This window comes from Pristiophorus japonicus, chromosome 5 (genome assembly GCF_044704955.1).
Source record: "Pristiophorus japonicus isolate sPriJap1 chromosome 5, sPriJap1.hap1, whole genome shotgun sequence".
NCBI lineage: Eukaryota > Metazoa > Chordata > Chondrichthyes > Pristiophoridae > Pristiophorus > Pristiophorus japonicus.
The window spans coordinates 27,976,917-28,000,057 of NC_091981.1; the positions used below are offsets into that span (position 1 = coordinate 27,976,917).

General features: G+C 40.1%; 1 protein-coding gene and 1 non-coding gene across 8 annotated transcripts in view; both read left to right on the forward strand.

Annotated features, from left to right (window-relative positions):
* The window catches only part of exoc2 (exocyst complex component 2), a 329,764-nt gene that overhangs the window by 84,831 nt on the left and 221,792 nt on the right, over positions 1 to 23,141 (forward strand). For all 7 annotated transcript variants that reach the window (XM_070880460.1, XM_070880458.1, XM_070880464.1 and 4 more), the window contains 3 exons: positions 1,873 to 2,049; positions 6,414 to 6,540; positions 20,785 to 20,898. In XM_070880460.1, coding sequence (XP_070736561.1) covers positions 1,873 to 2,049; positions 6,414 to 6,540; positions 20,785 to 20,898 — 418 coding nt within the window. The remainder of the gene's footprint in view (positions 1 to 1,872; positions 2,050 to 6,413; positions 6,541 to 20,784; positions 20,899 to 23,141) is intronic.
* On the forward strand, positions 12,652 to 12,862 carry LOC139264949 (small nucleolar RNA U3). Its single transcript, XR_011593431.1, has one exon. It is a non-coding gene; the product is annotated as a small nucleolar RNA U3 (small nucleolar RNA).

A 23,141-nucleotide genomic window follows, 5' to 3' on the forward strand; every position in this document is an offset into this window, starting at 1 on the left:
ACACCAGCCAATCACTTACCCCGTCACCTTTTGATTCCTTTCTACTTCTATTTTGCTTTCTCTCCCGCTGTAGCTGCTCCGGTACGCCTTTATAGGCCGCTCCGACACTGCTCCCACCTCTCACCAACTGCCGCTGGCTCTCGAGCTCCCGCTGGGCCTTTATAGGCCGCTCCGACACTGCTCCCGCCTCTCACCAACTGCCGCTGGTACTCGAGCTCCCGCTGGGCCTTTTATAGGCCGCTCCGACGCTGCTCCCGCCTCTCCCCAATTTCAATTTCAGAAGAGCATCTAGTACTGCATAATCGAAATATTTCCATTTTATAATCCTTTTTCATGTGCTGCAACCAAAAAAGAGTAGGGCTTACAGACACAACAGATAAAAATGTAGATTGTCCTCAGAAGGATGATGCACTCATTTTCACTGGGAGGAGAATGCACACATGCAAGCTAGCTCCTTGATCTAACAACTGGATAAATGAGTTGCTGCCTCAGATATGTAAGCAGTACATAACAAATATACTTACATATTCAGATTATTTACCTGTACCAAACATTTCAACAAGATGTGCTGTAAATAACATTAACTGACGCGTAGACTCAGGCTCATTAAGACAGGGTGTCAGTGTTACTATGATCTTCATCGTTTCCCAGAACTGTGTCCGTGAGTAATCTGTTTCACAGTGTCTAATTGATCCTATCTATTGTATAATTGACTGAATGCGTTGAAGAACCTGATGATACTGTGTGTGTGTATATAGCAGATCTATTTATTACCTCAGTGAACTTGTCTAACAAGCCTCTCTGTCAGAAGTACAGCTTGTTCTGCCTTTTACATATTATCTGTAACGATTGTTGTAAAACTTAGCTATCGTACAGGATGCATGTGCTGGAGTAGATAGTGAGACATATACAAACCATAGAATGTCAGATTTGAGCAAGCTATCGGCTTTTACCTGGTGTGTTACAAATAAATTTTATTTACCTTTTATAAAAAAAAATTAGTTTCCTTCTCTCCTCTTCTCCCATCGTTGGATTCAATAGATTTTTAAATATTAAGGGAATCAAGGGATATGGGGAAAGTGCAGTTGAGGTAGAATATCAACCATGATACTGAATTGCGGAGCAAGCTCAAGGGGCCAAATGGCCTACTCCTGCTCCTAATTCTTATGTTCACGGAATCATTCGTAGCCAAGTGAGGGAACAACTTGCTTCAAGCCTTCTAACATGATTCTCTAAGGCTGATAAATTGTCCACCAGAGTAACCTGGAATTACTTAATTTATTTCTCCCTCTTCTTACTAAGGAGAAGTCCTTCCCCATACTGACATGGGCATACTCTGGGACTCCATGTATGGAGGATTGTAGAGGCAAACTCTTAACCTGTCATTCTACAGGCAGTGTGCCATGGCTCCCAACATTCTGCCCCACCACATTGCCAATAATAAATTGTTGCATAAAAATAAAAAGAAGCTGTATTTATAGGACTGGTCTACTGAGGATAGTAGGTCTATGTTTACATTTGAGGTCCAGTGTCACAATTTCTAGTAAACAATTTCTGGTATCGTGTCGCCTCAACCCTGAAAACTGCTCATTATGTCTTCTCAATATTTAACTAACTTATCTAACTTTTTTTCAAAAAAGCCTTTACAAGTATGTATATGTGGGATGGCAGTAAAGCTTGTAATGTGATTTCTGGGTTCAGATGGTTTGCAAACCATCTTTATTTTCATAAGTTATGAAGCTTTCTGAACCCCTGGACTAAATTACTGCCTCGTACCTCCTCCCATATCTTGGTGTGTATATATAAATTATCAACTTATGTTTTAGCAATATTTTGAACTGAACGGCTCACAATCTTTTTTTTTTTAAAAAGGTCTAACGATCTGTGGACATAACTGTTTGCTGACTGCAGAATGGATGTCTGCAAGTAAAATAGTCTGTCGAGTTGGGCCAGCAAAAAATGATAAGGGAGACATCATTGTAACCACTAAGTCAGGAGGCAAAGGAACTTCGACCGTCTCCTTTCGACTGATGAAGCAAGAGAAAATAGGTAAATTATTTACTTCTCTTTCTACTTCCATGTTTAAAAAGTAATTCCCCCTTTCACTTACAATTTGTATCAGCATTGCTGAGATTCTTTTGAATTTTCTCCAATTTTACTCAAAGACCTAACTAATTTGCCAACTCTTAAGCCAGACAATAGCACCAGTGAGCTTAACATTGAAAGAATGAAAAGTAAATTTTTAAACACATCAAAGGGAGTGCTTCTTTACTCAGGGAGTGATAAATGTTTGGAATAATCTGCAGTGGATTGTCCTATGAGGAGAGATTGAGTAGACTAGGCCTATATTCCCTCGAGTTTAGAAGAATGAGAGGTGATCTCATTGCAATGTATAAAATTCTTAAGGGGGTTAAGAGGGTAGATTCTGGGAGGTTGTTTCCTCTGGCTGAGGAGTCTAGAACTAGGGGTCAAAGTCTCAGAATAAGTGGTTGTCCAGTTATGACTGAGATGAGGAGACATTTCTTCACTGAGAGTAGTGAATCTTTGAATTCTATACCTCAGAGGGCTGTAGCTGCTCGGACGTTGAGTATATTCAAGACCGAGATCGATAGATTTTTGGATACTAAGAGAACTAAGAGATATATGGATAGTGCGTGAAGGTGGAGTTGAGGTAGAAGATCAGCCATAATCTTATTGAATGGCGGAGCAGATTCGGAGGGCATAATGGACTACTCCTGCTCCTATTTCTTATTTTCTTATGTTCTTATGGACATATAAATATTAGGGATAGTCAAAGTGAAGTTAATTGTAGTATTGGAGAGCTGGGGTACTAGAGTGTGAAGTTTTGATGGGCTGAATGGGCTTTCCGTGTCCTTGATTTTCTTGTGCCTTTATCTCAAAGGGACTGGAATACAAAGGGGAAGAAGTTATGTTTCAATTGTATAGAACCTTGGTCAGACACCATCTGGAGTACTGCGTTTAGTTTTGGGTACCACATCGCAGGAAGGATATATTGGATTTGAAGGGGGTGCAGTTCAGATTCATTAGACTGATACTGGGACTTAGGGTTAAATTATGAGGACAGGCTGCATAAATTTGGCTTGTATTCCCTTGAGATTGAGGGGTGATCTGATCGAGGTGTTTAAAATGTTAAAAGGATTTGATAGGGTTGGTATGGAGGAACTATTTCTTCATGGGGACTCAAGAACAAGGGGACATAATCTTAAAATCGAAGCTAGGCCATTCAGGAGTGAAATCAGGAAGCATTTTTCACACAAAGGGTAGTGGAAATCTATAACTCAACTCCCCTGAAAGGCTATGGATGCTGGTCAATTGGAGCCTTTAAGAGAGAGCTAGATTTTTGTTAGGTAAGACTATCAAGGGATATGGAGCTAAGGAGGGAAAATTAAGTTGAGGTGCAGATCAGCCATGATTTAATTGAATGGCGGAGCAGACCCGAGAGGCTGAATGGCCGACTCCTGTTCTTAATGTCCCTATGTTTCTTTTGCAAAATCTCAGGATTTGAGACTAAGGAGAGTTGGTTAGATGTATCTTTCAGTTGCACGTGGAGATAATATATAGTATTCTCTAGCATTTTCCCTTATTTGTTTCATCAAGGGATATAAAATACTTCCGTAGGTGAAAAAATTAAATAAAAATATTTATAACTAATATACTGTGGAAAAACCAGTAATGTTTTATGATTGTGTTTTTTGTAAGTCTGAAATTTCTTAGATTTTCATCCATAAAATAGAGCATTTTTTGGCTCTGATTTTCTCCTGAAGTTATTTTTTTTGTAATAAAATGTATTCCTTAACTGGACCATCGGAAAGTAAATATAGTCATCACCTCATCCTTTTGACAACAAAAATTTTTTCAGCCTTTGACAAGTGCACATCTTTTAATAAATTTGCTGTAAATTTCTATATTTGTATATACAAAAAATACCCTGGGATTAAGTAACATAAACCAATCTTGTTCTGATTTGATGCTTGTGTCAAAATGGCACTCTGGTGACGAAGGGTTAAGTAGTTACAAACTGTCCCGTTGTGGATACAAAACAATTTTTTTTCCAAATTAGCTTTTGTACCACAGTATGCTTTATAAAGATTCCTAATAAGTGTATACAAATGGTGGGACATCAGTTATACCCTTAACAGGAATTCACTGTTTATGTTGTGTATAAAATTAGATTTTGCTCAAGGTTGAGTCATGGAATTAACACACGACTTTAAAGATACAGTATTGTTCGAGTTTCCTCCAATGGCTTGGACCAGAGAGGTTTGGGATTTGATTTTACGGTTGTACTGAGTTAGCTGATTTCAGGGGTGGTGTCACGGGTGCTACAACTGGCCTCAGTATCCCAAGTCTAGGGAGGTTGAAAGTTAACTTGGGTTGGCATGCTTATCCAGTGATCCTATGCTGCTAATTCATATACAGTGACAACAGTGTTCAGTTTGGCTTCCATGTCCCTACGATCAAACAGCAGTTAACACTTGTCCGGGCTCACATGTGAGTTGCTAGAAAGTCATTGTCACCTGTGGAATTATGCTCAATATGCGGCACTGACTTCCGGAGAGAATGAGCAACTGGAGGATGTAACTGCTCAATTTTAATTAGTAAAAGTGTAGCTTTCCTCATTTTACATGGAGGGACACTTTCTGACTTTATAACCTTTTCATGTTAATATCATGAAAACCATTTTTGAATTGGGTCACCCCAGATTCACTTTCAAATGTAATATGTGATCCTATTGTGTTTAACAACTTTAGATCTTAACCACTGCTCTTGTTTTCTTGGACAGCAGGTGCTGGTAATGGAGGATGGCTGCACCAGAGCCACTGGGAGTGCAGAAGGTGTAGGCTGGTGCTTTGGGTGTGGATTCCCTATCAGTACATGGCTGACAGGGTGGTCCAAACCCACTTTTCTCTGGCTTGTTCCTGGGTCACAGGAGCCTTTACCTCTTTGCTAGCTTGCTCATGCTTCGCTTCTCTTTTGCTATTCTGCTGTAACCATTTATACCTCCTCTGGACCCACTGTTTGTTTCTTTACTTCTTCCATTATCACCCTCTTTTGCCTTGTACCATTATGCTTCTTGACATTTAATCACTCCTGTCTTCCACCCTATGAGAGACCTTTTTTCTCTCCTCCCCACCACTTCTTTCGTTCTGTACTTGCTTATAAATTGTTAAATCATAGCATGATATAGCACAGAAGGAGGCTATTTGACCCATCGTGCTTGTGGCCTTTGATAGAGCTATCCAATTGTCCCATTTCCCTGGTGTTTCCCTATAGCCCTATAATTGTTTTCCTTTCAAGTAATGATCCAATTCTCTTTTAAAAGTTACTATTGAATCTGCTAACACCACCCTTTCAGGGAGTGCATTCCAGATCAGAACAACTCGCTGTGTAAAAAAAAAATATATATATCGTCATATTGACTCTGGTCTTTTGCCAATCACATTAAATCTGTGTCCTCTGGTTACCAACCCTTCTGCCACTGGAAACAGTTTCTCCTTATTTATTAAATCATTGCCATTCATGATTTTAACACACCTCTATCAAATCTCCTCTTGACCTTCCTTGCTCTAAGGAGAGCAACCCCAGTTTCTCTAGCCCACATAACTGAAGTTCCTCGTTCCTGATACCAATCTAGTAAATCTCTTCTGCACCCTCTCTAAGGCCTTGACACCCTCTTAAAGTGTGGTGTCTAGAATTGAATGCGATACTCCAACTCAACACGAATCTCTAACTTATTCCAGTTCTGATGATAGGTCATCGACCTGAAGCATGCTTCTCTCTCCTCCGATGCTGTCTGACTTGCTGAGTGTTTCCAGCATTTTCTGTTTTCATTTCAAGGCTGCAGGAGGGGAGGAATGCATAGTGGTAGAATTCCTCACCATGGAACAAAATCCAAATTTTGAGTCCTTAAACATTTTAAGATATTAAAACAAATACAGTTTGTTTTTTCTGTTATTGCAGTTCAATTGTTACATTACCATTCCTACTGCCACAGGATAAGAAAATTGGATACATATTTGAAGTAATGCAATGCAATAGAGAGAGAGGAGAGCAGTGGGATTAGTTTTCGATTGCTCTAGCAAGGAGTAGGCACAGGGATAATGGACCGAATGGCTATCAAGTTTTCCATGGTAGAGAAAAAAACGGGCACCAAAATACGTACTGTTTAAAATCCTTCTTCAAACTAGGTGCCTTCAATTTATCACTGCATTTGTAAAATATGGTTTGAAAACTGCAAAGTTATGCACAGCACATCTGAAAACGGAAATAAAATAGCTTACATAACCAACTTTGGAGAATTTTCATTGGCAGTGACTGTTGTAATGCACTCACTCTTTATCTTTTTTTAATACACTACCTCATTCCTTGTTATACATTTTGTTTTTCTCCAGGTATCCTGGATCAGTCAGCTGTCTGGGTTGAAGAAATGAACTATTACGACATGCGAACTGATCGGAATAAAGGGATTTCTCCCTTGTCTCTGCGTCCAGCGAACCCTCTTGGCATAGAGATAGACAAGTGGGTACTAAATTGTGCAGTTACGGTTTTTCAATAACAAATACTTCATGGTACAAGATAATTTATTTTACAGGATGTGGGTTAGGGAACATTTGGAGAAATATCAGTACTACAAATCTTTACTTATTTTTATTTACGCTATGTTGTTAAAACCATGCCAGGTTGTTTGAGGGAGCAAGAGAGGAAAACTTTGCCAGTGGTTCCTTCCTGACTATGAATATAAGACACCGCACCCTCCTGACTGAGGGAAGCTGATGTTTTTTTGTGTGGCAGGAGGGAGGGAGTGAGGGAAACGAGAGAATATTGTGGTAACAATCACAAAAATAAAGGAGCAAGGCTTTCTCAAGTGTAAAGATTATTTAATGCAAAAGTGGCAGAAATATAATTAAGTTGTATTTCAAATGTCTTCGATTTTTTTCCAAATTTTGATTTACAAATATTACATTTTTAATAATTATCTATCACTTTTGGTAGACATTTGAATCCAGTCCGTTTTTTCATTTTTTTGTGGCAAATTTTTCTCTGCCCATTTTTTTTTTCCTTCATGTCTTTTCTTGAATCTGTTCACTTTTTATTCAGGTACAGTCCCACTGTCCATTCCAGGCCCTCCGTCACGTGACCACAATTTATGTGTGATCTAGCCATTTAGTGGAATAGAGGGAAGGAGAAAGGAAAGGAAGACTGAGCAGAAGGAGAGAGATAGAAGTGGAAGGGGCGGGGAGAGAGGAAAGAATAGGGAGCAGAGGGGTGAAAGTGGAGTGGGCGGATCAGAGAGAGGTCGAAAGGAGGGAGGGGTGGAGAGGAAGGAGAAGAGGGTGAGGGATAACCCAGAGCAAGGAGAGAGAGGGGAGAAGAGAACAATAGAGATGAAGAGGAGAAGGGGAGTGCAAGGGAGGGAGAGAGAGGATTTAAATGCAAGGGAGGGGGAGAGAGGATTTAAATGCAAGGGAGGGGGAAGAGAGGATTTCAATGCAAGGGGCAAGTGCTAAGTTTTGCCATTAATCCTCACTTGGGGCAGCGGGTCCAAGAGAAATATGCTCGGTGATTGGGGTGGGGAGAGGAGTGTTGAGAGGCTGACTGAATTGCAGATGGGGCTGTGAGGGTGTATAAGGAGTGAGACATGTCCGAGGAATAGGTGCCACACAGCCATCAGTCAGATAATGCAGCAGAGAAGTACTCTTAATCAGCTTATGTTTGTCACTGAATCTGTTTTTTTCCAGCAATAGGAGCACATTGGCAAATGCTGTGGCTGAACTACACACACGTCAGCCAGCATGGGGCATTAAATGAAATATAAAATCATCTGACTCTCCTGTCAATGACCAGGAGGTGGAGAGGGGGTGAGTGCGGCGGGAGAGGAAATGGATAATAGTGATTTCCTTTGAGAGGGAGGAGGTTTTGATTTGAGCTATGCACATAAGCACGTGGCCGCTGTTGCAATAAATACTTGCACTAGCCACTTGTGCTTCTTGTATAAAAGTTTGGCAAATGAAAAGCTGTGATTCCCCACAGCACTGTCCTTTGAGGCACAAGGCTACAGGGGAATTCTGTTGAGTTATTGAATCCATGAAGCGCGAGCACTGGTTGTTGCAGTTCGCTGGTAGGGAGTCAGTACAGTGACGTTGTCACAGTAGCATTAGTTTATCCCCATTGTACTTAATTAGTTTATTCCCATTATGTGACCACAACAGCGTCAGCTACAGGTGCAATGCCAGTGAAATGTTGTGGCCAGTCATCATTTTTGATGTATAATGGGTACATATATTTATATTTATGATTATCAATGTTTACAAAAAATGATTTTTCTTACTCATCCATTTTATTTTTAATAATTACATTACGAGTGCCAGAAGTTAATGTTCTCAGGTGTTGGAGCTTTAGAACCCTGTATCTTTCATTGCTAATATAGAGGCTTTAAAGTTATTTAGGTCAACTGTTGGCCAGATTTATTTGTTTGTTAAATTGCGTTTTCTGAGCAACCGACATATACTTGTATATCTATCACATGTTACATCTATAGAATTAGATAATTGTGCAGGAGGGTGCAAGCTTATTTTCTGGCAGTGGTTTATTTACCTGCAGTGGATGAGTAGAACACAATTTATATGCTGAATTTAAAACTAAATAAATGTTCATGGGCGATACCACAGGTGATCCACCCGTTGCAGACATGTGGTATCATCATGCATAGAACAAGACTCTAACGCTAACAGACTTCAGAAAGATTTAAATCTATGAAGCAAGGTCTAATTTTGGAAGAGCTCTCCAAACTCAAACTCAAAGCAAACTCAGGAGTGATTCACTCCTAAGGTCATGAAAGGTGTTATATAAATGTAAGTCATTCATTATTTCTTCTCTGTACCTCTATGGTACTGCTCTATTATGCTTCTACTCCTATATGTCCCAATGCAGCCAGCACATCTCTAGCTGTAGCTTCTCTTGCAGAATACCCCACTGTTTCAAACTCCATCCTCCCCATTGCCTTATTTTGATGATGCCCCTCAGCAACATCATCTGCAGGCATGGGCTCAGTTTTCACTTGTTTACTGATGCCATTTCTTCACACTCACAGTAAACTCCATGGCCATCTCTATGCTGCCACGCTGCTTGTGTGAATATCAAGTCATGGATGATCCAAAAACACCTCCAATTGGATGCTGGAAAGACTAAAGCCATCTTATTTGGCTTCCAGCAAAAACTCCATACCCTTTGCTCCTGGCTCTATCGCTCTCCCCAACTGTTTGCTTGGGCTGAATCATATGGTATGTTGTTTGAGGGTCCTGTTCAGCCCTGAACGTGGAAATCCCACATCCTATCCATTACCAAAACTGTTTACTCCCATATCTGCAGTATTGCCCACCTCCAACCCACATCTGCCCATCACTGCTGAAACTTTCATCCATACTTTTGTTACCTCCAGATTTAATTTGTTCCTCCAATGCCCTATTCTCCAATCTCCCAAGCTCCCATCCTACATAAACTCTAACTTGCCTAAAATTCTGCTGCCCACGTTCTGTCACACACTAAATTCTGCTCATCTATCACCTCAATGATCTTATTCCTTAAGGATAAAATAAAGTAGCACAATATGCTATCTACTTTCCGAAATGTAGTTGGCAGGTGGTTCACAGCCAGTTAAACTTGCAATTCATCAGTTGGGCATTGATACCTAACTCAAATAGATATATCCAATTCAAGCTACGATTTTTCCTTTATTTCATATGCTTATTTGGAAAGTTTAAAAGATACATTTACATTTTTTTTCAGATTGTTAGATTTTATGGTATTGAATTATAGTAGGGTTAAACTGCAATTCACTGTTGATTAAACATGTTGATCTGACGTCATCAGTCATCTATAGTTGAAGTCTAAAAGCATTTAGTCTAATAAAACAAGTGTAAAGAATGTTCAGCTATGAAAGGGGCTGAGAACAGTGTACAAATACTAATATGAACTGTCTTCCCCACACAACCAATGGTAATCCCTTTCCAGCAAATTAAAATCAAAATCCTTAATGGTGAGTTTTAACTTTTTATGTTACTTTCTGAAATTTGCAAGCATTTTCAAAATCTAGCACTTCCAAGTTGTCATTGTTTTAATGTTTCAGTATAGCATACTTCCCTCAAATAAGTACTGTCTGTCTTAAGTCTTTCCTTACCCTCCCTTTCTTCCCTTTCCCCCACTGTTATATGAACCTATCTAAACTCAAGTGTTACTCATGAGTTCTGAAGAAAGGTAATCGACCTGAAATGTTTTCTCTCTCCACAGATGCTGCCTGACTTGTTGAGTATTTCCGGATTTCTTTGTTTTTATTTCAAATTTCCAGCAGCCACAGTAATTTGCTTTTGCGTTACTTATAAATAATTGCCAATCACCTTTGATAGTGAAACAAATTCAAGTCAGATTGGCTAGAAGTTTGCTTGATTCAGATTCTGTCTCCAGTACTTTAACACAAAAGCAAAATACTGCGGATGCTGGAATCTGGAATAAAAACAGAAAATGCTGGAAATCTCAGCAGGTCAGGCAGCATCTGTGGAGAGGAAGCAGAGTTAATATTTTGAGTCGATGACCCTTCATCAGAACTGGAGAGTGTTCGAAAAGAGCAGATTCTTAAGCACTGAAAGGGGGAGGGGAAGAAAGAACACAAGGGAAGGTCTGTGATAGGTTGGAAGACAGGAGAGATTAGAGAGACAAAAGGGATGATGGCCCAAATTCAAATGGTAATGCCAGGAGTTAGAAAAACATTAGTCGAGATAGGATGTGAATGGCAGGATAATGACCAACTGCCATTAGAGACAAGGAGGAAAAAAAGAAAGAACCAGGCTCTGAGGGGGGCAGCAGTGGAGGAAGGGAAAGAAAGCGAGCCAAAGATTGGCAGCGGTTACACACAAATTTTTGAACTCGATGTTGACTCCAGAAGGATGTAAAGTGCCTAAAGGAAAGATGAGGTGCTGTTCCTCGAGCTTGCGTTGAGCTTCATTGGAACAGTGTAGGAGACCGAGGACAAAGAGGTCAGAGTGGGAATGCAGTGGAGAATTAAAGTGACAGGCAACTGGAAGCTCAGGGTCACACTTGCAGGCTTCAATTTAATATTGCAGATATGGAGAAGGATGTACTGGCTCAATAGAAACAAAAAATGCCCATCATATCAAATATTTTGAAACACCACCTCTTAGTATTATCTGAAGTGTTAAATTTGAATCCTGATAAATGCACAACTTGGTTGCCAAATAATGTTGTGCTTCATTCAGGGATATTATAAATTGCAGAAAAGCATAGACAACTTACAAATCTTTGCACCTGTCTATTTAATCATTCAACTGTTCAAACAATCAGATGGACAAATGGCAGTACACAGTACTTCTTCACAACTAAACTGCCAAAATAAAGGTCTGCGCTGGAGCTATCTTTCTGGGCCATTTCCTATACAAATCATTTGTCACAATTACAGAACAGGTGGAACCCAGCAGTGAGTCCTTCAGGGAATACTAGAAACAGAACATGCTTGAAGACATATTTAAACTTTCCCCTGAATACAGTGATGGGTAAAAATATTTATATCTTTAAAAATCAGACCAGGTTTTGAAACTCTTTGAATAACTCTATATATTAATACAGATACAGCAACTGTGCATATCTGATTTTAGGGGTGAATATACATACAATAGCTTAATTTGTTAAGTTCCAATGGCAAATTGCATTGGCATCTCTGACATTGAAGTACAGCATTTTTTTTAATCCAAAATTACTAGAGAATATGTATTGTCAGGAATTAACATTTTGTTAACTGACCCAACTTCTAATAATTTGTATTTTTAACCTATTCACCACTTCCTCTAAAATCCAATACATTACTAGTATCAATTCTAACAGTAAAATCGGTAACAATTGTAAACCAACCACATCGAAAGCATCGGAAACAGTTTTATAATTGGTGTGTGCAAGAAAAGGTTATTTTCTTATTAAATTTGCTGTCTGTTGTATCATCTAACTCCTTTGCACCCCAAGTGCGAATGAAAAAAAATCCCTGAATCAATAATTTTCTTTGGCTCAGTATGTTTGTACATAATGCAGCATATTAGTCTCCCATATATTTTGGTAACTATTACAGCAGAAATATTGTTGTGAAAAACTGGCTGACAAGTTAACAGTCCAGTGTTTCTAGTGTGAGACAGCCGTCTCCGAACATGCACTGCATTACTTGACAAAACTAGACATGTCTCCACATTAATCACATATACAAGTAATTGCATCAAATAATGGACTGTGTGACCAATAAAAAAATACAGTAAAATAAACACACACAAGCATAAACCACCCACAATAGCTGGAGAAGGAAAAATGAACTAATAGTAAATTTTAACATAGTTGCCAGAAAAATCCTATTCCGTGTTCTCCAAATACCAGCCTCTATCCCCACACATATTAAAAGATTCAGACTACATTCATAGTGTGAACTCAATATCTCGACTTTAAGTGATGTTGCATCAATGATTTATTTTAATGCTGAATGCATTTTACATCTTTTTAAGAAACTTCCTTTCAAGTTGTATAGTTTAGAAAAATCTAAATCTAAAATGGAGATGATGACGAACAAGATTTTCACATCTGTGGCAACAAATCTGGAAAGGATCATTTCTATAGTTGGTTTCTAGAGAAATATATTTCTCAAGTGTTTGCTCGCTAACCATGAGGAGGATTTACAGTGTTCTCTTCTGAGCAGGAAGCAGGCATTGAGTGCTGCTTTCGGTAGCTGTGCTCTGTCATTGATGAGTATTCCTTTTCCCTCTTTGTGGAGAGCTATAAAAAGAGGGCAAGTGACAGTGTCCAGCTGCAATTAAATTGAAGCTATATCTTTCATGTTTGAGCTTTTAGCATCAGCCTTGCTGACCCGCATTTTGAAGGCAACAGTGGAAGTCCAGTACTGTAAAGGTACCAATCGGGGTGGACACATCTAAAGATGTTAGAGCAAAATCCAGAAACTTAGGAGAAAAATTATTTTATTTTGATGTACCTAATAAACCTGCCTTCACATGCAGTCTATTTTTGACTGTAAATGACCAAATCCATTTTCTATTCCAAATCCATTTTGTGAATCGATGGATGTTTCTCTCATGTGTCTGGCTTGCTTGCATGTGTGCTTTCTCAATCTCACTGCACTCACCTTCTCTTTCTTTCTCTTCCTCTCTTCCTCTACCTCTCCTCCTCCACCCCCTCCCACCTCCCATCCTGTTTCGACCTGGTCAGTGTAATAGAAACATAGAAAATAGGTGCAGGAGTAGGCCATTCGGCCCTTCGAGCCTGCACCACCATTCAGTAAGATCATGGCTGATCAATCACCTCAGTACCCCTTTCCTGCTTTCTCTCCATACCCCTTGATCCCTTTAGCCGTAAGGGCCATATCCAACTCCCTCTTGAATATATCTAACGAACTGACATCAACAACTCTCTGCAGAAGAGACTTCCACAGGTTAACAGCTCTCTGAGTGAAGAAGTTTCTCCTCATCGCGGTCCTAAATGGCTTACTCCTTATCCTTAGATTGTGACCCCTGGTTCTGGACTCCCCCAACATCGGGAACATTCTTCCTGCATCTAACCTGTCCAGTCCCATCAGAATGTTATATGTTTCTATGAGATCCCCTCTCATTCTTCTAAACTCCAGTGAATACAGGCCCAGTCGATCCAGTCTCTCCTCATATGTCAGTCCTGACATCCCGGGCATCAGTCTGGTGAACCTTCGCTGCACTCCCTCAATAGCGAGAACATCCTTCCTCAGATTAGGAGACCAAAACTGAACACAATATTCCAGGTGAGGCCTCACCAAAGCCCTGTACAGCTGCAGCAAGACCTCCCTGCTCCTATACTCAAATCACCTAGCTATGAAGGCCAACATGACATTTGCCTTCTTCACTGCCTGATGCACCTGCATGCCAACCTTCAATGACTGATGTACCATGGCACCCAGGTCTCATTGCACCTTCCCTTTTCCTAATCTGCCGCCATTCAGATAATATTCTGCCTTCATGTTTTTGCCCCCAAAGTGGATAACCTCACATTTATCCACATTATACTGCATCTGCCATGCATTTTCCCACTCACCTAACCTGTCCGAGTCAACCTCCTCACAGCTCAGACCGCCACCCAGCTTAGTGTCATCTGCAAACTTGGAGATATTACACTCAATTCCTTCATCTAAATCATTGATATATATTGTAAATAGCTGGCGTCTCAGCACTAATCCCTGCGGCACCCCACTAGTCACTGCCTGCCATTCTGAAAAGGACCCGTTTATCCTGACTCTCTGCTTCCTGTCTGCCAACCAGTTCTCTATCCACGTCAGTACATTACCCCCAATGCCATGTGCTTTAATTTTGCACACCAATCTCTTGTGTGGGACCTTGTCAAAAGCCTTTTGAAAGTCCAAATACACCACTTTATTCTGAATCAGAAGGTCATTGGTTCAAGTCCCATTCCATGACTTTACTACAAAATCTAGGCTGAACTGTCAGCACACTACTGAGGGTGCCATCTTTTAGAGGGGATGTTGAACTTAGACCCTATCTGCCCATTCAGATGGCCATTCAAGGTCCAGGTCACTATTCAAATGTTACTGGGAGATCTCCCGTTGTCATGGCCAATGTTTATCCCTCAACCAGCAGCATCAAAAATACACACCACTAAAATCCATTCTATGTTCTGTCTGGTCATTTATCTCATTGCTGTTTTGGGATCTTGCTGTGAGAAAATTAGGGCCAACAATATTATAGATAATCATGAGAAATGTGGAAAGTGTAGTGGGAGGTGAATGATGAGATTAGAGGGTTCAATGGGGATATTAAAAAAAAATAGGCTAGCAGATGATATAAAAACAAATGGTAAAGGCTGTTGAGCATATAATAGTAAAGAGAGGTTAAGGATGCTCAGAGATGAAGGATGGAATCTGATTTTGGCAATGAAGGTATAGCAGAGATATTAAATATTTTTTATTACAAATAATAGTGGAAGTGAGAATGCAGATGTACTAGAGGAGGATGTGGAACAATTGTTATCAATAACTCTAGAAAAAGTTTAAGGTGTTGGGCAGCCTAGGATATTGAAAGAAGTCTCAGAAGAGTCAGCAGAGCCTCTAGCCACCATTTTTCAATTCTCCAGTTTGAAAATTGAGCCATGGAACTGGAGAGTAACCAGTGTAGGTCACGTTGACAAATTTAATAGGGCTTTTAGAAGAAGTGATATTGGGATGACTGAAGCTATTGTCTTTGGCCCCCCGCCAAAAACTCTGTATTCTTGCCACTAATTATGTCCACCTCCCCAGTCAGCTGTTTGTAACCTTAGAATTCTATTTGACAGTTTCCAACCTCATATTCTCTCGATCACAAAGGTTGCCTGCTTTTACCTCCCCAACATTGTCCACCGCTGTCCCTGCCTCAGTCCATCTGCTTCTGAAACCCTCATCCATGTCTTTTGTCACTCCAGATTTGACTATTGCAATGCTCTCTTGGCCAGCCTCGTAGCCTCCACCCTTCATAAACTTCAGCTCATCAAAAACTCAGCTACCTTTATCCTCTCCTGCACCTTTCCATTCACCAATCACCCCTGTCCTCACAGACCAACATTGGCTCCTTATTCCCCCAATATTTCCAATTTAAAATTCTCATTTTCATGTTCAAACCCCTTCATTGCTTCTTCCTTCTCTATCTCTGAAACTGCCTCCAGCCTTATAACCCTCTGAGAATTCTGTATTCCTCCAACTCTGGCCTCTTGTGCATTCCCCGCTCCCTTTGCTCCACCAATAGCAGACTCACTTTCAGCCATCTAGGCCCGTAGTTCTGGACTTTCATCTATGAACCTCTCTACCTCTTCACCTCTCCTTTAAAACCTTCCTTTAAACCGTATCTCCTTGACCAAGTATTTAGTCATTTCTAGTATCTCCATTTTTGGCTTGGTGTCAATTTTTGCTTGATTATCCTTCTGTGATGAGCCTTGGGAAGTTTTCTAGATTAAAGGCGCTACATAAATTCAAGTTGTTATTGACAAATTGGATAGATAAAGGGAATGTAGTGTAAATTGATTGTTGATTTTTCTTTGAGAATATAAACAGTTCTAAGATGTAGTTTGTCATAGTTTGGGTTTCCTTTCAAGATCTTTTCTTCTTGTGACTAGCTTGACCGGAGTCGTCTTAAGTAAAATGAATGTCCTAAGAATCAAAACCGCAAACTTTATTTTGTGCAATATGTGGGTCAGCATAAACATTTAATCCGATTATGATCAATTGCTTACATAGGCAATCATCAAATTTACACTATGTTTAAACTGGGTTGACTGTCTTAAAATAGTTTGTACTGTTTCTAGTTTCTCTGGACATAGGATCTGGTGTAAGTGCTGTATATGCAGTTCAATCTAACCCCCAGTATAACGGTAGGGTGAAAAGTAAACTGTCGGACACGAGAAGTCCTCTGCGGGGTTATAAGAATGTTTTTCTTTGAAGTTCGAACAAATTCCTTGAATGTGGTATTGCCCATTAATTTGATTGCATTAGGAATCAAAGTAACAATGGTTTCTTGTCCTGTGGTAATGACCCCCAAACTTTAACCACAATTTACAATGAATCTCCATTTGTTTAGCAGTCATGGGCACAAAGGGCTAAATGCATCCAGTGGTTAATTGACAGACGCTGACGTACCCATCCAGCTAACATTCATTTTTATGCCAAATACTCGCCTGGAAATTTAATCGTGGCGCTATCATTCAGAATATCCCCTCCCATTCAAAGATGACTTTCATCTTTACTAATTCCTCATCAAAGTTTTCTGGACTGTGAGACATTGCAGTTTTTTTACACTCACATGATTTGTCTGGTAAAATAGATCAATTTAAAAAAAAACAAAGAATCGGTTTGACTCTGTCAGGTTCTCTCGTTGTCTTTCTTGTTGGATTCGTTCAGTGCCACTATTTACTTTTTCAGGGTGCCATTTTAATTCACACCACTACTTTGGGCACCACAGCCTTTTTTCTCCCCAGATCACAATTTTTATTCATAGATATGGAATGTCAAAATAATGCATGTGCAATATTACATTTATTGTAAAAGATAATGCTCTTAATCCTGAGCAGCTAGAACAATGCTGAACTTGGCTCACATTATGGGTTACTGTGCTACAAAGTTGCTCTGATGTTTTCCCTCTGATGTGTGCACTTATGAGCATCAGTCAAATGTTAAAATTGTTTGTGTTTGAGGATGACTTGACAACTCGCAAGGGATTTTATCAGATTTTTCTCTATACCAATATATCTGCCATTGTACCGATGATCAGTGTCCTCCATGTACCTCGGGTACTGCTTTCCCCTCTGCCAGTTAGTATTTCGCCATATTTTTCTGACTAAATTTACTAAAAGTTGCGTGCCAATGAACGCACTTTGCAAGTAAAACAAATGATGAATGTTTATGTAGCAGTGGTTGCACAAAGCCGCTTTCCAGCCAAAAGCAACCATATTCACTCAAGACGTCGTCAGCTTCATTACAAATTGTAGACTATGAACTTCAAAGATCGTGGTGTAACAGTGATTGCAGTTAATGTATTTAAATGTTAATGGCTCACAAATTTGCGATGCACTATTGCATAAAACATTGGCTGAGGTAGTTAGCTTGCAGGTTGAATTTTTACTTGAACTTCTAGCGCTTCATTAGTAAAACTGTCGTTTCGATTTAGAAGTCAAAGGGAGCTGATTCCAAGCTTGCATACACCTTTCGCGTTCTGTGAAGCTTGTTAGCAGCAAATATGCAGTGTATTTTCCTTTTGAAGTTAAATATATATTACAGATTGTAGTGTACTGGTCAATGTGTTATTTTTGTAAAACACACAGTAAGTAATACAAAATAAAGGAAAATAGCAGTAACATTTAATTTTGAGACACCTTCATGCCTCCATTTGTAAAATTTTCTTGCTCCAAAAGAAGCAGGTTATTTATCTGCATTATGCTTTTTATTTCAACCACTTAAACTGCTCTATAAACTTAAGTACTGCTTTAGTTTGAATGTTCTTTCAGATTATGGCAGACCCACATGTCAGAATTTCACAAGCAGATGCAGTTTTTCACAGACTAATAGTAGGGGTGTATATCATCATGTTGACATGTGTTCTCCACAGATCATTAGCACAGATCAAACTTGTATACCAGAGTAGATTTCAACATATAAAATATGTCCGGTCCCACCAAGCAAGTTCTCCACCTACTGCATGCAGTCACTGATGCAGCATTTCTTCATCATCTGTTTATTATTTCATCATACAGTATTGACAAAACAATTTTGATATCACAGTGCCACCTCGTGGTAGAGACTGTACAGTACTTTAACACTTGTATAACTTTAACTTTGGCCTAATAGGAATTCTAGCATGCTTAAATGATTTTATTTAACCCATGTAAAAACTACAATTATAGTGTTTAGCCTTTCAGTATTGTGAACTCGATTCCAAGTCAGATGGTGCAATTAAACAAAATTACTGCGACAAACCAACCTCATTCCTTTTTTTCTTGTGCCATTAGACTAGTGTTGCTAATTGAAAGTTCTCAGACTTGGGTGGTTAGTTCGGTGCTGGAGAGAGTTTAACATGATGCAGTCAGAAATGAGGAATTAAATTTCCTCAGTACTTAGTCCATTTTAGAGCCAAATGACAGTGGGTAATATAATGGAAAAAGTGAACTCCAAGTGAACTTACATTTGTGATAGTTTCTGGCACTTGTGTCTTGTGTCAAGTTGATCTTTGTGGGCTAGAACACATTATTAATGCAAACCACTCTAGTTATCAGCACTTTTATAAATTCTGCATTTGGATAGCTTGCTTTCTTTGAGGTTTTTAAAAAATCCTGTTGTCGGTCACAAAATTGCTCAAATATGTGGTCAGAGAGGCAAGTTTAATCAGAACTAGAGTTATACAGGCCGTGAGTGAAATTACTAAGCAGGCAGCTGTGCCAGACCTAATGCAGTCATCTGAAGACTGAAGAGTTGGGATTTTGTTCTTTTTCTCTTGGATCTATAGCTTTGTAAACCTTGTGAAATGGAGATGTTTTGTTTTTGGAATATAGTTTGAATTGTTAATAAAAAAAAAAAAGCCTTTTACAGAAAGATGAAACACTGATTCTTTAAATAATGAAAAATTATACTTGTTCTTTAGTATTTGAGTAGCAATTATGTACTTGTCTTCTGTGCTATACTGTAAGAGGTTATTTTTCTTGTGTTATGACTCAACCCCTTTTCCACTCCTATCTTTATTGTGAATGTATTGATTTTACTTAAATCTTCACCAGTTTTTTGTAAGATATCAAACAGTGTTGTTGGCTAGGGCCAAATAGCATTTCAGATTCTATAGGATATGTTTGCGGGTGTGTGTGTGATTCTGTCGCTGTCTCAATCTATAAATATATACAAAGGCCTGTATTTTGCGGTAGAAATTACGATGAGGCTGTCAGCGCTCACCGTTATCAAGGATTAAATTGGACAGCAACTTCCAGCATCCGCACATGCGCAGTTAAATGTGGAAATCAGTTCCTGTCCGCATTGCCCTGCTCCTCCATAAACTGTGCTTTAACAGTACCTCACCAAGAGATTCAGTATTCATAGACATGGAAGAGCATGAATTTGCGATACTTGCCCACTAAACACGGCAGAAAAGGTTAGGGCATGTCCATTCAAATGTAAATGAATTGTAACGCCTTGGTAAAGAAAGAAAGAAACGCCTTTCACAACCACCGGACGTCTCAAAGCGCTTTACAGCCAATGAAGTACTTTTGGAGTGTAGTCACTGTTGTAATGTGGGAAACGTGGCAGCCAATTTGCACACGAGCAAGCTCCCATAAACAGCAATGTGATAATGACCAGATAATCTGTTTTGTTATGTTGATTGAGGGATAAATATTGGCCAGGACACTGGGGATAACTCCTCTACTCTTCTTTGAAATAGTGCCATGGGATCTTTTACATCCACCTGAGAAAGCAGACGGGGCTTCGGTTTAATGTCTCATCCGAAAGACGGCACCTCCAACAATATAGCGCTCCCTCAGCACCGTACTGGAGTGTCAACCTAGATTTGTTTAATGCTCAAGTCCCTGGAGTGGGACTTGAACGCACAATCTTCTGACTCTGAGGCAAGAGTGCTACCCACTGAGCCACAGCTGACACCTCCATTAATTGCTTAATTACTGCCAAACAACCTCTCTGGCACTGAAAATTTACATTTACAAGTGTGGAAAATCTGTGGGCAAGTGTAAGTTTAATAACTGGTGAGCGCCGTTCATTTGGATCTGACCGCAAAATGCAGGCTTTCTATCTTTAAAATGTAAGTTTAAGAAAACGATTGCAATTTTAAATAGTGGAAATTTAAATTCACCAAAATGTCAAGTATGCAAATGTGCTGTGTAAAGCAATCGGCCAAATTGCATTAATAGATTACTGTGAAGTATTTCAGTAGTGAATATTTTTTTCTTAAAATTGCACAAAAGGTTTGCTACAGCTTTAGTTAAAAATTCTGCCTGTGAAAAATAACTACCATATTCAAAATAAATTCTTTATATGTGCAAGGAATGTTTTGAAGAGATAGTAACCTATTAATTTAACTAGATTGTAAAATGTAGCTTTAAAAATGTGTTTGTTTTAGAAGTATTGCAACTATACATTTGCTTTGTTGCAGGTTTAATAAGCCAGCTACAAATTTCTATAAATATTTAATTGAATTCCTTTTGCAGAGGCAAGATACCTCAGAAGGACCTGGAAGGATTATTTCAGGGCATGAGTGGTGATTTTACCAGCGAAAACTTCTCTGCCACCTGGTATCTGATAGAAAATCACTCTGCTACAAGGTTAGTGAAAAGGCATTATTGCACTGAACGTCCTAATGTTTGGATGGAATCTCTGGTGTTGTCAAATTAGTTTAACTTCTTAAATAATCATTATTTATTGAAAACTTCAAAATATGTTTTTTTTTTAAAAAAGCCCTTACCTGGAATTTTCAGTGTTCTCCTAATTCTTTCACTGTCACTTCAGCAGAAATCCAGGGAAAGGACGTAACCGGCCATTTATACCATTTCTCTCGAGTTACTGTTAATCTGCCAAAGAGATCAGGAGACCCCCTCCCTTATCATGGACATTCTACTCCCCTATGTTTAGCTGCTTTCATATTGTGATTGGTGTGGTACTGGGGTTGCCAGCTGAAGTGTACAGGTGTGGTACAGCCAGTGGCAACTCTGAACTAAACTTGCCGTATTCGCCAAAACCAGCTGTTGGGATGATTTTTTAAAAACCAGAAAACATTGTCCTTAGCCTCAGATAAGTGCAACATAAAAGCATATTTTTGGAGCTACACAGAAACATGTTATCGGGTTATTCATATTCCAGCAGATTTTTAAAATGTGTTTTCTGTTGCTAAATAAAACAAAACACAAAGGGCTAAAAATTCAGTATAGCCTTGTTTGAAGCGGTGACACTGCCTGGTTGGTAACTTTAGCGGTGGGCGATATTTACTGCCTCCAACCGGTATATTCAATTTTAGCACCCAAGAGGAGACTGGAGCGCTAACTGATGATGAGACGCTAGGATACCGGCATCCTAGCGCCTAAGGAACAGGTGAGGTGGAACAGGCAAAAACTGCAAGAAAATGGAAGAAACGTTAGCAACAGTCTTCCAGAGGTCAGAAAGGTAAGTAACTGTAAGTAAAGTGCAATCTGAACACTTACATGGTGAGTCCTTCAGATATCGCCCCGGGATCCTCTTTGCAGCGCATGCTTTCCCTGTCTGGAGTAGCGCCAGGCCCTATGGCAGGCAAAACAGTCACGTTGGTGAACGCTGCGCTAAGAGGGCTGTTGCACGTATGTGACGTTACCAAATGGGTGGCACTGGAGTCCGCAGCGCTAAATGATAGTGCTGCCGCTAAACCAGCAATAAAGTTTGCGGCAGGCTGTCCTAGCGTGGCGCTTGGGCGGTAGGTGCTTAGTGGCCTGTTAGGGGCGCTAACGGGTCGCGCTAAGCCAACGAATATCTAGCCCATAAAGTGGAGGCTGTGTAACATCAGATTGTGAGTTAATTAGAGATATTTTGCAGACATATTTTCAATTCTATAAATCTGTTTTTTAAAAAAATAAAAAAGGTTTTCAAGAACCTTCTAAAGCTGAGTATTATAACGTAAAAATAAGAAATGGATGGAGCCAACGGTTAGTATTGTCTAAATTAATCAGCAATTTTTTGATGTGGAAACATTCTGAATCCTTTATCAAAAATTAGTTTTCATATCCTACTTGCAGAGGTTTTAATGCACCATACATCATACAGACTAAAACCTCTCAAAGATCTGTGTAGTCATTTTCTAGGGCAGTGGAAGCTCCATGATCTGTCATGATCGAAATTGTCTGGGAAACGAGACCCCAAAAAATGATGTCTTGTACATATTACAAGATTACCATTGGTAATTGAATCAAGAGAAATACAATGTAAATAACAGAACAGAAGAAAATTATGTTGCTTTAAGACCAAGAAAAGAAGACAAAACACAAATAACTAAAAAATTAGAGGTAATGAGCCCAAGTTTCGAGCCGCGCCTAGAATGGCACAGTCCCGACCTGGACGCCTGTTTTTCACGCCACAAAGTGCGCCTAAAAAAACCCTCCGTATTCTCCAGCTCCCTGCAGGTCCTCTGGCCCTCGGCGTGGCGCAGCGCAGCAGGAGCTGTGGGGGAGCGGAGCCAGGTCCTTGCGCTGAAAACAGTGCCGGGACCTCTGCACATGTGCGCTACAGTGGGCACGCAAGTGCAGTAGCTCCAGGCGCCCGAAACTGTGTGGGAGGGGCCCAAAGCACGCAGCCCCTAGCCCTGGCCGAATGGCCTCACTGGGGTTGCGTGAATAAGGCTCCTCCCACGGCCAGCTCCTGCTTCCTCCCGACTCGACTCCCGATCCCCCTTTCCCCCCCCCCCCCCCCCCCAGCCCCCGGACCCGACCCGTCACCCGCTCCCCCCCCCCCCAACCCCCGGACTGGATCCGACCTGACCTCCGTTCCCCCGACCTGACCTCCCTCTACCTCCCTCCCTCCCCCCGACCCGAACCGAACCGACCTC